At 37.1% G+C, this 18,634-nt stretch overlaps 1 protein-coding gene across 2 annotated transcripts in view; it reads right to left on the reverse strand.

Annotated features, from left to right (window-relative positions):
- Positions 1-18,634, reverse strand: part of IARS1 (isoleucyl-tRNA synthetase 1) — a 99,822-nt gene that overhangs the window by 63,018 nt on the left and 18,170 nt on the right. For both annotated transcript variants that reach the window (XM_035337355.1, XM_035337356.1), the window contains exons 8-14: positions 17,774-17,921; positions 17,044-17,131; positions 13,004-13,064; positions 11,441-11,536; positions 6,866-6,988; positions 5,701-5,792; positions 1,123-1,221 (exon numbers count right to left, since the gene is read on the reverse strand). In XM_035337355.1, the coding sequence (XP_035193246.1) occupies positions 1,123-1,221; positions 5,701-5,792; positions 6,866-6,988; positions 11,441-11,536; positions 13,004-13,064; positions 17,044-17,131; positions 17,774-17,921 (707 nt within the window). The remainder of the gene's footprint in view (positions 1-1,122; positions 1,222-5,700; positions 5,793-6,865; positions 6,989-11,440; positions 11,537-13,003; positions 13,065-17,043; positions 17,132-17,773; positions 17,922-18,634) is intronic.

Here is an 18,634-nt window from a genome sequence, read left to right on the forward strand (position 1 = left end):
TCTTCTGTAAAGACTAAGCAACCGAAATGGAACACACTACAACTGAATGAGGTTTTAACTTCCACATTTTCCGCATCTGGTCTTAACTTTCCAAGCAGCAGTTAGTTATAAGAGACATGAAAAAAATGAAGGTTATAGAGGTAGAGACGATAGGATACTTTTGCACACCAGAAGTCTTCTATAACAGACTCTCAAAATGGCTACTGTCTCTAATAGCTCCCCTCTTACTGCTACTTTGGTAATGTATTTAGGTTATTATTTAAAGCTTACCTTTTTTTTTTTTTTTTTTGCCTATGTTTTTCCACATTCCCTCTAAGCAAAAATTTAATTTTTGGCATTCGCAAGCCATTTTTATTTAAACTTCTGAAATGCTGAATTTACTTGTGGTTACTTCACAAATAGGGCATTTGTGTTTGGTTGTTTATTTGCACATTTTGTTATTATTGTTGACTCTGTTTCCCCTTCAAAAGCACCTGCAACAAAGTATCCATTTTCTCTGTAATAACTAGATGAAAAGGAAAACATCTTATCTATGAATTAATTTACTTGGCAACAATAAATATCCAGAATTTAGCTGTCTAAATTCTTCTCTAATGGATCTTGTTTGGGAGGCTTAACTATACAGCTTCATGCTTCCTCAGGTTGAGATTTCCTTTGCAGTTTCTCTCATACTGAATTTCTTAGCGTTGTATCACACAATTTGAGGATACTTTTATCATCCCATAACATACTTCAGTGTAAACTTACAAATCTAACTTCACTGTTAGATTGCACTGAACTTTAACTGCACCCTAAAATGTATTTCTCATGAACACTACACAAGCAAAGAATGGCTTCTCAGACACAAGAAAGGAAGAAGGTGCAAACGTGTTCATGCACAAGGCTGACATGTAATTAATTACGTTATCTGTTCTTGCCAGGAAGACTGTCCCATTGCTCTACCAGTAGGAGGACTGTTTGTGAAACCCAAGATAAAACACTGTGGTTACCAGTGCCATTCCAGTAGCACTGGCTCAAAGACAGAATGGAAACGTGATGTGAAGTTAGCAAAGCAACAGCGAGAAATAGCTTTGTAGAGACACCTCCTTGCAAAGGAAAAAAAAAATATGCAGGAGACATTACCAGTAACACTGTGCGTTATTCTCCAGTAGCTTCTCCACCATGTGCTCTACTCTTACAAACCAGCTCGGCACAGCTTTGTATATTAATGGAGTATCTGACCTGCAGAGGGAAGGTGATGGGAAAAGGGAAAACACATTAATAAAAACACATTATTTTAAAGTACACCTTAAAATGCAGTTCTATGCAATTCTATACATGACCATTTTGTCCGCACGGACAGAACTCATTATTGTACTTCCTGCTATATTATCTCAGTAACAGAGGTTGTTTTGTTGTGGGTGGGTTTGTTTGTGTTTTTTTTTTTTTGCCAGATAAATGTATAAAAGCTGTAAGTCAAAGACATCTTAATATATTCCTTACTTCAGCATTTAAGGCAATTCAAAAGTAGTTTCAGACAAAAAGGATCTGGAAGAGGCAAGCAGATGAAAGTGCAAACATTTCCCAGGCTTTCAACCCAACGCTAAGTTTCTAATACTTGATAACCGTTTTTGTAGCTGTACAGCCAAGCAGTGCCTCGACAGGGAGATAAAATATATATACACACACACACTGAAAAGCTGCCCAACCAGTAATATTTTATACAGGTCTGCCCCATCTGACTGGTGACAGTTGAGGAAAACAGACTGGATTCTTTACAGCAAAAGTGGCTGAGAAATCCCCATTACTGGGCTGTTTTCCATCAATACAAGACAAGGGAAAAAAAGACCCAGCCAGACCTTAAAGCAGAGATGGGTGCTGAAAAAATTCCTTTCTGCCTAAACATTCTTCTGTCTACACTTAAGGTTATTTTCTTTCCCCATTCTTAAATAAGCTAGATCACCTTAAGGAAGACAAATAGGTCCTCCTGACGACCAGAACTTATTCCCCTACGTAGTGTGGTAGTTAAACAACATCTGCTACACCTTCTCAGTCCTAATTAAAATTACATACATATATATGCGTATATATATGTATCTTAACGTACCAAAGAATGAGCAAACTGAATCAAAAAAAAAACGAAGAAAAGGACAAATCACAAACATGACCACACTGCTCAGGAGTCAGTTACGTGGTGAAGCTGGCTCAAGGAATACGTTATCTGAAAACGGTTGGAAGCCAAGGCAGTACTATGGAGAACACTTGCTTGTTTTCATATTCCCTCCTACACATTCACTTCTGGATAATGTCATGCATTCTATGGGGATACATGGCTGTTTGGTCTGATTTAGTACAACCACTCTTAGTGCTTCCATAACACTGTCCTTTGGCTCCAACTTCAGATTTGTGATTTTTCAGTACCTCACAAAGGAGCAAGATTGATGGAGTCAATTTACTGACAGTACAAGCTCAAAATAGAAGGCAAAAATGCCATAAATGTAGTGAAGAAAATCAATTTAAAACAGAAAATCCCCTTTTCCATGTTACCCTCCAACCCCCGCCTCTCAACATAACAGTGCTACTCACAGAATTCAGAGAGAATCACACAAATAAAACTTGTAGTCTTTGTACTGTAGCTAACGTTTGCACGGAATCATAGAACGCCTTGGGTTGGAAAATCAAAGCTCTTCTAGTTCCAATCCCCCTGCCATAGGCAGGGACACCACCCACTGCTGGAAGTAGTTGCACCTAGCATTTCCTGTAGTCTTCAAAGAATACTTACATCAATAGATCTATGCATGGTATCTTATGGTAAAATTGAGCTGATGTTGAATAAATATTTAAATGGAGACAGTAGGTTCAGGCAAAATACTGGGATGCTGAAACAGTGGAAAGCACCACACTAAGGACACGAGTGGAAAGCAGAAACAAGAACACCTTATTTTGGCAACAAAAGAATATTTGGTCTTTTGCTATGGCAAGCAACTACACAGTGCATGCCAAAGCGTGACAGAGTCACCTGTCCAGTCTCACAGCATCACCCCATCACACACAGAGATGAGTTCTGATACCCAGGACCAGCACATCCTTCAGAGAACGCCAGTGGTAGCGTGCTTGCATAAGAATGTGTCCTTTAGAATTTTATCAGAGGTGGAAAGTACCTGAGCAAGATGCCTGTTCCTTAGCAGTGGCACAAAATTAGCTCTATGAAATCTTTGTACATGAAAAGATCTGAGAGCATTTTTTGTGTGTGCACTATGCACTCCCAGTAGTTTCTCGTACCTGTTTTGGACTATATGGTGGTTTAAAACAGCCTACTGTGATCTTATGCCCTTCCATATTTTTTTTTTTGCAGTTTAGGAAGCATATCAGATAACTCACCGTGTGCCATTAAAGAATATTTCTTGGCTTTGCTTTGACTGGCTTAAAAACACAAAGCTCTGGATCTGCCTGTGACAGAGCTCCCCAATATTGCCTCCTTACAGGCTGGCACACAGCAGTTACAATGGCAAGACACTTCAGCATGTTACCTTTGCTACCTTCCTGAGTTGTTAAATTGCTATCTAGACCAGATAAGCATTCAGGCTATCAAGATCTCACATGTCCACTAAGCAGATTTTGCCCGTGATTTCCATTTTCAGCAATTCCAGTAAGAGGAATTCTAGCTGGAAGTTGTCTACTGTATATTTAGCAATGTTATTCTTTTCCCTCTAAATTTTCAATGTTAGTTGACAGAAGATTACTACACATCTTACAACAAAACAGTAAGGAGAAGGACCCTGATTTGACATGTAGAAAGAGAAAATAACATTCAGGATTCAACTGCCTGGTTCCAGGGAAAAGCAGGAGCAATAAATAGTACATTAAGTAGAAGGGCCCAATTTCAAAGTTCTTTTACTTTAATCAAAATAACTTGTAACTACGTTCGAAGTCAAAAACTACTCTTCTGCTTTTAGCATATTCCAATTATGGTTTGATTTCTGATGGCAGTGAAATGAGTTTTTCAAGTAGATTCCATTATTCTGCTCTTCCCACCAGATAATTTGCTGCTAGGTGCTGCCTGCAACTTATCATCAATCAACAAAAATGTCAACAGTGTGGCAGGCCTAAGTATGTTCTACAGAATCAGCACTTCTGCATTACTAGTTTGTCTCCGAAGGGCATGACTATATATTTGAGTTACTACATAAAGAAAATAAAAGCGCTGCTTGTTTTTGGCTGCCATTTATCAAAAACTGTCCCTGTTCACAAAGGACATAACACAGAGTAATTCCCCTTCCTCCCTCAGCTAGCTCCTAGTCAGGAACAAGCCAGTCATGCTATTCAATGGCAAGTAAAGGTTATTCTTGCTGTAGCTGAAAGATAAATGCACACTGCTAAAACACCTCACCTCGCAGTGTTAGAGCAAGACACAAAGAAAAGCTTTCATTCACAACCACTTCAGTACTGGTGCTGTATGCATCAGATATGACTGAAGATGTTCCAAGTGGCTTCAAATCTGAAATCACTTTTTTGTGTGTGTGTGTCTCAACTTTTTAAAAAAACAGTTTAATAAAATATTCCTACTAAAAGACTTTGGAGGTGTCCTTTTTCTTTTCGTTTTTTTTAATAGTTGACACTGTTGAGTCTTATTTGTATGTGTATATCTCAATTCGGACAACAATTGCAAGAGCAATTTTCCGGACACTGAACAATGCCAAACAACTACTCCTTATCAAATCACTATTAGTATCTATTGGAACAAACTGGGAAAAGCTATTCTGTAACGAAAACCACCTGCATAAAAGTCAAATCAGCAATCACCAGATAGACGCTTTTGTCTTAACAGAAGACGAAAGCAATAAAAAGTACTAACAATGATAGCTACACACAGTTCAAACCAGAGTGGATACTAATAAAAACATGCTTCATTTCTAGCTTAAATTTGCCTAGCCTTCATTTCTCTCCTGAATATTTTTGTTTATTATACTGAGTGCCCATGGAGACCTGCACACAGCTCCCCTTCCACATCTGCAAAGAATTCCCTATCTGACAAGGACGGCTGGTGACAGGCCACTATGCTGAACCACCTGCCTGGTATTCCAGAGCTAATCTTAAGTTTCTAGTTGACAAAACCTAACCATTTCTGCATTATACTTACTACCAATGGGGAAGACAAATGTTAACTTCATGTTAATATTTAATCAACAATACAGAAGTTTCCAAATTATAAGCAACTGGGCTCTGCTAGACTTTTTACAAGCCAACAAGAATGAAACAGCTAAAACAGACGGTAACAGCTAAAATAGCCATTTTATCCAAAACATTAGAAGTTTGACCAGAAACACATTAAACCATATACTTATTTGAACATGATAAATATTTTCCCACCACTCAGCTGTTTAGTAAAGAGGTTTTTTCTCAGATGTATTAGAGCCATCCTCAAAAAACAATTAGCAACGTGCAACTCTGAAGGACAAGTTCAAACTCAAAGTAAAATCTTAGCTGAAAACAATTTTAAGCACTAAAATTCCTGAGACTTATGGAAAAGAAATCCCATTTAATTGACTATGAAAGCAAAACTGCAGCCCCTCTGATTCAATACTCTTGATTCCTTTTACTTTTAATCATGTTGAAAAAAAGATTTCAGTACGTTAAGGGAGGGCGGGAAAGGAAGCAAACCTGACGAAACTATTCAGTTACAGCCCTCAATCTTAAAGCCATGCGCACTTCTCTCCTTACCTCCAGCAGAAAGGATAGCTGTGTTTATAACTACTGCTGTGAACCAGTCTGCCTTTCTCCTTCAGTAATTTAATGATGTTCTTATCTGCATCCTAGAATGACAAAACAAAGTTTTCCTTGGATAACAAATTTCACTATTTCAGTAAGCTACCACAGGATTCAATTCCAAACAATAAAAGACACCTACAAATAATCCAGTATCTACACATACAAAAGTCAAAAAAAAACTTGTATAGAACCCAAGTATTTATTGAAGAGGCACTGTGAAACACTAAAATCGAAAAGTTATTTGCTCCCCAAATCCCGGTATATAGCACCAGTCCCATATTACCCTTAATCTTGTTTCCACATACACTAAATGGTACAAAATTCATTCTTTTTCTGTAACACTGACACCAAACTCACACTATTAAGTCTTCTAAGTTGTCTGATTGTGCAGCAGAAACTCACACAGTGCCTCTTACCTAATATTTAGGCTTCATTTCTCTAATGTGACTGTTAAGTTGAAGCATCTTCTGTTACACCTAACTAAACAGGATTTACATCCTAAGCTGGGACTGAAAGATGTACCTTAAGAGTTAAAGAAAATCTACTGGACAAATGCTGTCAAAATTAGATTACAATCAGAAAAAAATGTATACAAAGGTTTTTGATATTGCAATATTCACAAGCTAAAAAGTGATTCAGGACCCTAAGAATATTTTCCAAGAGCCTTAAGTTCAGATTCCTATCAGCAAGAAGGTGATAAGAATGTAGTCTCCCGGGTTCCCTTATTTGCCTCAATATACAGCAGGAAGCAATGACAGCTGTTTGAGATTTTAAGCCATTTACCTGTAAATTGCGTTCATATGAACATGCTATCAAATTGTAGCAGTGGGAAACCCTGAGTGAAAAACAGATTGTTTACTGAGTACATAGAACTTATGAGGCACTTATTTTAAGATTTGTCTAGAACAATCTGGAGTTCCTTTGGAGCCACTTTCACATGGATTCTCTTGCATTTATTAGCAAGTAAATTCATGTTGCAATGTGTCCTCCAAGTGGGGAGCATGACTGGATTTCTCTCCCAGTTCTCTTCTCAGCTAATCAGCAACAGAAAAGAACACTTCTACATAAATTTTAGCTTAAATAAAAGTAGCAATTTTCTTTCTCCCATACCACTGACCTTCACATACTGTCCAGCAAAGTCAGTCACTTCAGCTGTGAAGCAGCCTGATGCATCAACAGGACAAACTGGCACTGAATCTTTCTGAATTATATTAAAATCCACACAGACTCTGTAATCATCCTACAAAAGATACAAGCGCAGTAGATACAAGTTACAGAAGTCTAAAATATCCATTATAATATCCACTCCTGAAAAAAAAAAATACAAAATACAAAATGTGATGACTGGACAAGAACAGAAGAATATTCAAGCCTTTACTACACCAAAAAAAGGTATGTTATTTTACAAAGTTGTACTTTTATTTATCATAGAAATTATTATTTCTGTCAAGTACATGCATTTCTCTACTCCACCTATTAAAGGCATACGTGCACATGCTTCTGTGCACATACACATATATTTGTGCGTACACATACAAATATTCAATGCCTTCAGGTTATTATGGCATAGAAAAGAATCTGAAAAACACTGTCATGCTCTTGTACCAGCCAACGGAGACTTGTTACTGTTTAACACACAAGCCTGTATGGCATTTTTAGACGGCAGGTTGTTTTAATCAATTTAATTCTGGAAGTACAGATGACAAATCCCAACTTCAAATGTCTTAATCTAAAGCTTTTAAATCTGTACTTCTCCATTTTTGTTGGTTGTAGGCAGCGATACTGACCAAGAATTACACATGGACAACACCACAGTTTATTTTTCTGGCCAGCCTTTGTTTAATTCTTTAATTTACAGTAGCAGTAAGGAAAAAAAATTAAGGACAAGAGGGTCGATTCAAAATGTTCATGCATGCTAAAAAATAGTGGTATGCTCAAAAGCAAAAGAGCAAATCAAGATTATTAGGGGAACAGGACAGTTCAGATTTTGTTTTCAATTTTGAAGCCAAAAGTAAAGGCATGTCTTAACCAATCGTTATTCCAGATTACCTGATTTTTTGCCCTGAAGGTGAAATTACATTATTGGAAGTTGGAAAGGAAGGGAGATGGGGACAGTTGCAGATCAATCTCTCAACACACATGCAGAACCACTTCACTTCCCCCAAAGAGCAAGGTCCTGTCTAAGCCTGCATCCAGGCAGGTTGCTTTTGTGTCTTACAGGTTCCTGTATTACTGCTCTGACAAAACAGGGAGAAAAACACTAATTTAAGGGTTAAAAATTGTAGGTTTTATTGTGGTGTGAAATGGAACCTGCGGTGACCCTGTCTGTCTAAACTGGCTGCAGCTGAACTGTTAGCCTCCTCTTTCCTTAGAGGTCATTTCCCTTTTGGGAGACAAGCACACAGCAGCTCTTTCAAAAGAGCTGCACTCTAAAGCAATTAGTCCACCTTGATCAAGGAGATGATATCTGAAGCAAGTGTTCAACTAAGCATTAGACACAAGTGTTTCATAGCTAGCTGAACTACCCTTCCCTAGACGTAACCCATACCAGTGAGCTGGCCTTTGGAGAGACAAAGCAGGATTTCCAGACTCCAGAGAGGAACTTTCTCCTACACCTACACTACCCACTAGCTCCTACCAGCTCCCTCAAGCCAGGTCTGTTGACCCAGACTATATTTTCAAGGGCACACTGAAACTCATCCATAGCAATAGTGAAGCTGGCTTCAAGTACCAAAGCTTTACATGCAGAAACAAAAACCAGTTCCAGCACACAATTGCTCTATGTACCACAGCCTCTCCTTCTCAGCTGCTGTGGACAGCCACCACAGTTATTCAGCCTCTCTTTGGTCCACCAGCTACTTCGGTCAACAGATTAACTGAGACAAGCCTGTTCTCAGTTGACCTTTCATCATCTGTTCTTTCTGAGATACAGCAAGCAGACCGCAGTGTTAATATGTAGGCCAGATGACAGAACTAACGTCAACCACAATTTGGCAATGAACTGTATGTAAGAGGCTTTGAAGCAGCAGCCAGCACTGAGTACATCAAAGCCTGGCACACTGACAACCTAGCTAAAACATACTAACAAACCTTCCACTTCGCAGGACCTCTAGGTCAAGATCTGGTTCAGTTTGGTTTGCATCACTGAAGCAGCCAGTGATATATCAAGGGTTTCCTTTCTTTTGAAAAACTTGAACTTGAATGTAAAAGCTCTACAGACTGACCTGCCATTCATTCAATTTAATGGAGACTTGCTTCAGTGACCACAATCCAGGAATATGTTCAGGCACATGTAGAAATCCACAAGTGCTAAACCCCACTGGAAAACTAAAACAAATTTCAATTCTTTCCAGGACTGAGGTCATAGTGCTGTTTGCTTTTTCTTTTCCTTAATTGCCTGTCGTGACTAGATCTCTTCGAAGATTACAAATGAAAGATTACAAATGAAAGTCAAAATGAACAAAAGGGAAGCTATTAAAAACTCATTCATAAGAATAACTCAAGGCTTTTCTACCTGAAACTTGAAAAAAGCTAACAAAAAACTGAAGTCAAAAGGTTTACCTGTAGCACCACTTATACAAAGAACAAGTATACTTTTGCAATGTATTGAAAAGAATATGCAACAGCAATGTATTTATGAAACATCTATGATTCATGCTGAGCAGGTGTTGGAATTACAGGGTTTGCAAGCAAGCTAAACTGCACCTAAAACTTTTAAGTTGATGAAATAATGAAGTGTCTGAGCAGCTCAATTTTAATGTCATGTTAATCTGGAGGTACAATGGATTTAAAATGTTTTTATGAAGGTTTGTTTTGCTGCATTTTGATTTCTTTTGAACCAAAATAAGTGCTTTCTCATACTGCATCACAGCTTGTATTTGGCACAAACATCAGACAAGACCATAAAACTACATATCCTAGAACTAAATTAGTTTTTAAAAGTGAATTTTTGTAAGTGAATTTTTAATTTAAAATGTTGTTGGAGAAGGATATATTTCTAAGTTATTATCAGATTGTAGTAAGAAGACTAAAAAGGCCTTACTTTCAATCATTGTTTATCAGAAGAACTTACTTATATTGGAGGGAAGGAACAGAAGAACCAAGACAACACTTCTAAAAGACTGTGCTCTTTTCCTTCCAATGGTAGTATATCCAGTTAGCCCAGGTCCATATCATTCATTATAAAGTCTAGCTGCTCCACAGCTACCACATGCAAAGTTTTGTTTGTGATCTTAGTGTACTTTTTCCTCACACAAATACTCTATGCATTTTTTCCTTTGTAATGCATTTAACATCCTGTCATGTTTTCAAAAACCCTGGTTTTAAAAAGGCAATTGCTGACATCCCAGGAGAGACAGAAAAGATTTTTCCCCCTTCTGTGTTTACACAAGTCTTTGTGTGCTTATAACAGAATCAAACAGAAGATGGCAGATAATCCTTGCTCTAACTGGCTGGGCAGCCTTTCCAACAAGCTGTTTCCACCAACGAGAAAATGCACAACAAGACATTCCAGCGGTCAATAGAAAGCTTCTTCCAGAGTTCCTTCTCTGTTAGTAGCTTTTACTCTTCCTTTATTCCATGTCCTACAGCAAGAGTTCCTGACTCAAAGCCAGGACTGGTCCTTTATCCCTCATTTAAATCCCTGCAAGGCTTAGCTATAGAGGAGTATCTGAGGTTTAGGGAATGTCATACGCTTTCAACTCCTTAAGACACCCTATCAGTCACAATGTTCTTCATTAACCAGTAAAATAGTACACAGTCTTTTTATTTCTTTATTTTTATTTTTAAAAAGTCACAGCTGTCTTAAGCCAGGACATCTTTTCACATCAGTGTTCATCTTGACTAGACAAACAAAACACCACAACAGATGCAGCAAAAAGATAGGAAAAGATGGGATATTTTACATGAATACAAAGAGGTCTGTTATTAATGCCAATGGTTTCTGGAAACTATGACGAAGATTGTAGTTCAGGGACTGCTAATTGCTAGACATTGGCAGCTCTATTACAAGTTTTTTGAGGGCATCTTTGGATAATGGCTGAAGACAGGACACTATACAAAAAGGACAATGAGTCTGAACTAGCGCAGTTAATTCATGTGTCTAAAAACTGAACTTATGAAATTCATGAAAAATTATCCCTCCTAACCTTTGCAAGAAGAGACTGAAGGAAAGAACAATAAAGTTTCTTAGTAGACAAAAAAAAATGGAGTGCAACAAAATCCCTTCACACTAAGGGATTCAGTACAAAAAAGCACTGTACAAAAGCACTGGAAGCATTTTTTCAGGCCCTTCAAATGCAAAAGTAACAAAACAAACACTGAAAAAGGGCAGCATGTTGAGCAGAACTGCACCTACCATCCCGAATGTATCACTTAGCAGTGCACCAGATCATTTATTCTTGAGGCTGTAAATTTAGACTTTTGGAAAAGCTAAGATCAACAGCACTTGGAAGATAAGGTGGCAAGTTCACTTCACGTGCCTCAACAATAACCAAGAGACATCTAAAATCCCCAATCTAGCACACAAGTGTCACTAGTGTATGCAAGAACTCACTAGAATATGATGCCTCTTATATTTGTGAGTAGCAAAGGGGACAACTGTTTAATTTCATAGTCACCCTGACAGTCAACAGTAGCTGGAAAGCCAAGCAATGTGTTGGAATAAAATAACAGATCCATGAATTATACTTACAGCACCAAAATAGGGGGCCTGATGGACAACACCTGTGCCTTCCTCCTCCTTCACATAGCTATCTACTAACACAGTAAAGGCACCTTTATCTTTGCACTGTAAAACAAAAATATGTTTTTCATATATACAGAAAAAAAAACAGAATTATTAAGAACATGGAAGAGCTACTGGTTATACTCTAGAATCAACAACTGCATCAGAAACAAATGATACACATTAAAATACGACATTCCTAACATTATGTATCCATTTCTCATACCTAAAACATCTAGACACTTCATTTAAACAGCATCAACTGTGATTAAATCTAAGACCTCTCAAGAAAGCCTAACAGTCAATTAATCTTCAAGCCACAGATCTTCACACAGGTCTGTGCTTAACAGAATACAAATCAGTACGCTCTTGTAATCGAGGATACAATCAAGACAGCTACAGGCATTAATTATACAGAAGTCTCCTTGTATTTTTATATGTCCACTCTACCCTCTAAATATTAAAGAAAACCTTTGTTTTTATAGTAATACATTCTATTTCCTCCAGAGAATGAGCAATTCAAGAGAACTCAAGAAAATTCAGTGATCAATGTGTAAATAACAAAAAATAAAGATCTATTTCCTATTCCTTAATGTAAAAGTGGTTAAAAACAGTACTGCAGATAGTTACAGCTGAATTAGATGCGTTACAAGATATTATATTTGGCATGTTCTGAAGGGGGATATTTTAAGATAAGACATCCATTCTAAGAAAAATTGGTGTATGCCCATCTGCTCCTTAAGAAGTACAGGAAGGCTCAAAGTAATTTATCTATTCTGAACCTTTACTCCCATAGTACAGTTTATCAGCTTCCACTAGGTGTTTGTCCTTTAGGAATAACAGGTCCTGCTACCTACAGACATTTCCTCAGCTTTGTGCTGACTTCAACACATGCTTCAAAAACAGATGGTAGTCAGAAATGACTGAATCCCTTGCCCGAGTTAACAGCTGCTTGTACAGCAGTGCTGTAATCCATTTCAACTCTTCGAAAAATTTAACCAATTTTTAATAAGAAGTATTGTTGGGATTTCTTTTCTTTTTTTTAAAAAGACATCAGTTCTCCACCCACCTTATTACTATACATTCATTACTGTCTGCAGTGCTATTAACTACAGTACACTTACACAGCAGTAAAAGTTGCACAGATGGACACCCACAAAGGCCATATATAGTAATATTTAATTACTGTATTTAATTGTTCAGCAGAAATCCTTGTATCTGCAACTGTTGTCCACAGTCATTTTCTTAGGAATACAAAATCCGTGGAATTTAAAAGCAGACAACAAACTCTCCAGTTGGAAATTTGAGAGCGTACTGCTTACCCAATAACAACTATATAAAGTCGTGCTGCAATCTGAAGCCCTACTACTATTTACCATTGAATTCTTACTCTGTTATATTTAAAATTTTAGGAGAAAAATATAGAAAACAGCCTTCTATTATTCAACCTTTCACTAGCAAGGAATATAAACTTTTTTACTTTTGTCTTTGTGAACTATGTCAAATACTGAACTTGTTCATCCTACTTACCTGAATGAAATATTCAAAGAGTGGTTTATATTTTTTGCCTTTAAGCATAACACCAGGAAACCTGAGGAGAAAGATTTAAATGAACACCAATTTAACAACTTGAAAATTACTCAGCTCACACCAGTGCTGTTTTTCCTATCTCCTTTTCTCCCCATCCCTATCAGAATTCGACACCATAGGGTAAAGGAAGTTTCTTCTAAATAGTTTGCTTCCCACTTATAAATCTCTTTGATAACTTGAGCTTACACAAAAAACACATCTTAATGCATCTCTGCTATCAGAGAACAGGTACACTCCTACCCGATGGTCTTCCAATCAGGCAACCATAGTAAAGTAACATAGAATTTAAACATGAATAACAACTTATTTCTGATAAAGCTGTGGGCAAGGAGCTTCTGGATAAAACTAATTTTATTTTGATAACAAAGTCCTATAGCTCAGTGTGTTCAAAAAGAACTAAATAAGCACTGATCCAAAACGTCTACAAGTTTTATGTGCAGAAGATTACGATCCTGAGTATTACAGTGTTTATAGCTCAGATGCTTTATTCCTTATTCTAAGATTAGGCATCTAAGCTCCCCAGAGGCGTCTCAAAAGATCCAATACAGACGGGACTGACTGGGGAACCAAGCCAGGCAGGAAATGCAAGACAGAGAGATACAGTCTGTGGATCTGGCCCTCCTCAGGCTTCTGACTACAGATGGCAAAAATGGTAATTGGATTGCGATTCGCCGACCACAACTCTCCTGAAAGGGCTTAAATCTTCCGTTTCAGGAAAAAGTCTAGTTAAAACACAACTTTATCTAATAGATGAGTTACCTCTCCAGATGTGTCACAGCTGTGGTCTTTCCCCATACTCTTCCTAATTTACATCCACATCTTCCAAACAATGGTCAAACCATGCAAGCTTTGACTAATTGAAAGTGGGAAACAGCTTGAAAGCTGTTCCATTGTACAAAAAGAAACTCAATCAATATTTAATGCCAAGTTAAAGAGCATGACTCCTCAGCTTGGCATACATAATATCCACTAGGAAAAGGGGAGATTTCTATTTTAAGCCACAGCTTCACAGATGGTTTCAGCATTTTATATTACAAACAGCCTTAGGAATGTTTGAGGTGCTTAATCAGGATCAGATGAGAGAATAGCATCCCAGCGCTCAGCCATGAAGATGTGAGAGCACTCAGACAGAACATCAAGCATTGGAACTGCTTAAAAAAACAGTTGAATTCCCTCTTTACACAAGTAAATTAAGCAAAGGGTTGTGGATCACATTCCTTATTTTCCCTTTTGATTTCTAAAATATTTTATCGAAGTCCTGAACTTCAAGTTGAAAATTTGTATCTGCCTTCTTGTAACCTAAGTTATACTGGCAGAACAGAGACTAGATTAAAATCACCATAGTAATCTTTCTCTCTCAACAGATCAGAAATCTATAATCAAAAAGGAGACGATGTTGAAGTGCTGTAGAATAGTATAAAGAAATTAAGAGTTTAACATGCAAATAGGCTGAAATGTTACACAAAGGGAGGAAAATGTTCATCAACCATTTCACATTCACCACTGCTACATAAATCAACGAACCACCAAAAGTGGTGGCATATATCAAGACCAACCCACTTGTGCGAAGTAGCACAAGTATTCTGATAAAGACAGTGGCCATCTCCCCAGTGAAGCAAAGGAAATTTACTCCAATTTTCTCTCACAAGAAACACTGACTGCATCTGAGAGGAAAAGGGGAAAATAAGCAGCCAAGTCGGGTCTGAAAGAAAAGCTGAAAGTTGAGGTACAGAAAATTTTCTATGGAAGATGATTCCACGACATCAGCCTGCCACCTGGTATGGAGCAAGTGTCATAATTCTCTCCCTTGAGGACCTAACTGCTTGAAAATTTAAAAGGGAACTAAGAAGAGAAAAAAAAAGTGAGAAAAAAAAAGTAGAAAAGTAGAAATTTCCATGAATTTACATACTTTTTAGATCTAAATCTTCATAAGATCCATTCAACTACCAGCTACCCATAGTCTCTCATTTCATGTGTGAGACAAATGATTTATTACATAACGTAAAAAATTGTAGTATGACAAAAAAAACTCGGTCAGAGACTGTAGCACTAATATGGAAAGAGGAAAAAATTGCACTCTGCAAAGAGAATAAAAGTTGCCAGCAGCCTTATGTTTAGGCACAGAGGTAAAAAATCAAAAGATGAGGGAAAAAAAAGTTAGAAATACAAGTAGCCAGGGATAAAAGCATCTACAACAAACTTGTGTATGACTGTCTTACAGCAGGTACAGGCCTATTATTCCACAATTCTGATGAAGAGAAAAACACAACAAGGAAGGCTAACACATTTAATGCATTCGTTGATACAGGAAATGAATAATGGCAGCACTACTGAAATTTAATTTGTAGAATTCCACAAAAAGAAGAATCCAGGACCAAAGCATAATAGACCTACAAATGGAATGCATCTACCTTGCTTATTTTCAAGTCTAAGAAACGCATTCCAAAATAGAAAATAAGAGTACTTTTGGTAGAAACTTTTTTTTTTCCCCTAAACACTAAGGAAATTTCCAAAAACTGCAAAGAAGCACGGTACCTAGAATTCAAGAGGAAAATGGGGCACTGGTGGACCTAAAAAAAGTCAGACCATAGTAACAACTTGATTCAAGTTTAAGTGATCAAACAGGTTAAAAAGAGTGAGTGCTAAACACACAACATGAATAGGTCAAGAGTAAGTCAAACCAAATTACTTCCTTCGTTAGGCTAGCTTAAATAGCAATCAAGCAGATAGATCCAAGTCTTAGCGTTGGCTTTTGATACTTTCCCCTGTCTTTCTGGCAAACACAAAAGTATTGTAACTGGGTGACTGTATGTCTACATTTCCAGTGGTATCCTAACACTGACACTATCTGGTGTTTTTATTGATGAATGAAGGGAGAAAGAAAAACAGAGGAAGCAAATCTGGAGATCAGGCGTTCTGTCCACAGTGAAGAAAGGAAGCACTGAAAGACCATCTTTTTAAATTGAGTACCACCTCAAATGACTACAGCATACGTGACAGGTGATGTCAATTAACTTTGGGACAGCACAGGGACAGAGGGGAAAAAGCAAATAGGAACTACTCAGTTGTCATAGTATGAGCATAAGAGTAGAAAGCAGGCAGGTGTTCTAGCTCTATATTCCTACAATTCAATTAATACATATAATTGCTTAGCCTCTTTTAACGCGTGTGCACATGACACACAATTATTATTTGAAAAATGCTGATGTAAAACTTTCAGCTGCTTGGGATAAAAAGACAAAAATAACTAATGCCAGTGAAGAAGGGTTGTCATTCACAATCTTCTAGCTTTTTTCTTTAAAACCATTGCACGGGATTGAATAAAGTCAAATATTTATTATTACCCCTTTATCAGATTGATTTTTTATACGAAAGATTTAAAAGAAGCAAAGCCACATATTCTAAGAGGGCTACATAATTTAATACCTGCATTCCCTATCCAATTTATTAAATAGTTCGTATTTTTCAATTCAACCAAGATGAATAAGCAATTTTCAGAAAGCATAACTGCCACTAACTACTTAATTTGGGTAGACAATTCTGCAGAAGCAGTATTTGTTTGCTAAAAACAATGTTTTTTCTTGTCTGTTTCACTTTAAGTACTTAGACCATTTTTTATAAACTTGTTCCACATTTGCACAATTTCCAATCTTAAAGACTTTTAAATTAACAATGTTTTTCATAAAAACAATGGAAAAAAACAAAATTGAAGGAAGAATGGACTAAGGATTTTTTTTTTTTTTTTTTTGCTGCAATACAATAAGCCAATGAAACTTTTATTTGGAGCTTCATATTCAAGACCAATTTGTCCTAGCAACTTCCAATCTTTTATAGTTTTTTTGCAAGATATACACACAAAGTACCACCACATAGAGAAAGTAATCTTTAGACAACAGCAAAATTCAACTTTTTGAAACACTTTACTTCTGAGCTATAAAAACACCAGAAGTTAACAAATATGTAACAATTTATGTACTTGCCTCTCCAGTATCTCATATTCTGTGTCAGATTTGTATAGGGCTATAAGCCTGGATTCCATCAAGATGTAAATCTTTCCTGTGGCATTATCTAGAATATAAAACAAAGCAAAAAAAAAAGTTATATAAATCTCACTTTAATGCCCTCATTGGCACCATTACAAAACAAAACCTTTCAGTTTATGCAAGATGGTATGTTAGCTATAAAACTGCCCAAAACAGTCGTGCTGATCAACTACTTTTTTGCACCTCTTTCTTCCCCATAATGTGACTACCATTAGCCATCTAACATGTTACAGGTTAAGAGAACAAAGATGTTCAGTTACTGCAATTTAGCTGTCACATACCAGTAACTTGTTCATGAGCCTGATCCCCAGGAATAGGAGGGAAAAGAAAAAGCTAGGGACACCCAGCCACACCTTCCTGTCTTTCAAATATAATGTGACTTTAAGAGGTCAAATAAAGCATTTCTTCTTGTTCATTTTTTCAGCTATCAATATTTATTAAGAAACAGCCCTCAGAATGTAAGCAACAGATAAAATAAGAAGAGCACAGCAGTTGGAAACCATCAGCCACATGGGAAATATATCTCATTTTTTACAATAACACTGATCCAGTCCCAACAAAGCACTAAATTTAGCATAAAACAGTCTATCAGACAAAACAGATGCACATATTCAAAGGCACTGAAGAAAAAAGGGTTCATTATATATAATCTTAATTTAACACTTGCCTCTCAATTTTACGTATTGCAATTCTGGGTTAACGCAAAGGGCTAGATTACTAGGTAAGGTCCAAGGAGTAGTGGTCCAAGCAACAAGAGAGACACTTGCATCTTCATCCAGTGGGAAGCTCACAATCACTGAAGGGTCTTGAACATCCTTAACAGGCAAGATAAAGTCAAAAGGACAAAGAGAAAACACATTTAATGCACGTAAAAGTAAAAAAAAATGCAAGTCAAAGTAGTCACTATTGCTGACATCTGCCCAAATCTATCTTGCAATTTGCCTAGTTCATCTCTGCAGTGACAGAAGTTGAAGTGGCAGCATAAGGAAGTTTGAAAAAGATAACAATCCCAACATTCTCCCATTGTATCAGTGGAAACTATCAGCCTGACAAGGCCACAGAGTTAAGGGTTAGTATTAGCACTGAGATTTTGGGAATTATCTGCCAAAGCACCAGAGAACCGAGTGCCAGTTCCCTCAGGTACCTCTTCTCATCCCCTTTTAAAAAGTCTATAATTAATCTCAACTGTCAAGACTATCAGCAGTTTCTCAACTACTGCTACACAAAGCCTTATCCCATCTTTTCCTCTAGAGTCAGGGAGTAGGAGGAATAGCCATCACTTCAGAAGATGAAATATCTTACTAAGAAACCATTGTTAGGAACGAAAAATAGAAGCTTTGAGTGCTTAAAAACACAAGTACATCAATACTTATAAGAGTAAAAATGTCAGGGAAGAAGACCTTTAGCAGCTGCTCTATGAAATTTTGTCTTCAAATGGTTCAAAAGAATTCCCTGAAGACAAATTTTTCTTTGAGACAAAAACAACCCTAGTCGGCCGCTCTGTATTTCATATATTAGAGAAAATAGA

This window comes from Oxyura jamaicensis, chromosome 12 (assembly GCF_011077185.1).
Source record: "Oxyura jamaicensis isolate SHBP4307 breed ruddy duck chromosome 12, BPBGC_Ojam_1.0, whole genome shotgun sequence".
In the NCBI taxonomy this organism is placed as follows: domain Eukaryota; kingdom Metazoa; phylum Chordata; class Aves; order Anseriformes; family Anatidae; genus Oxyura; species Oxyura jamaicensis.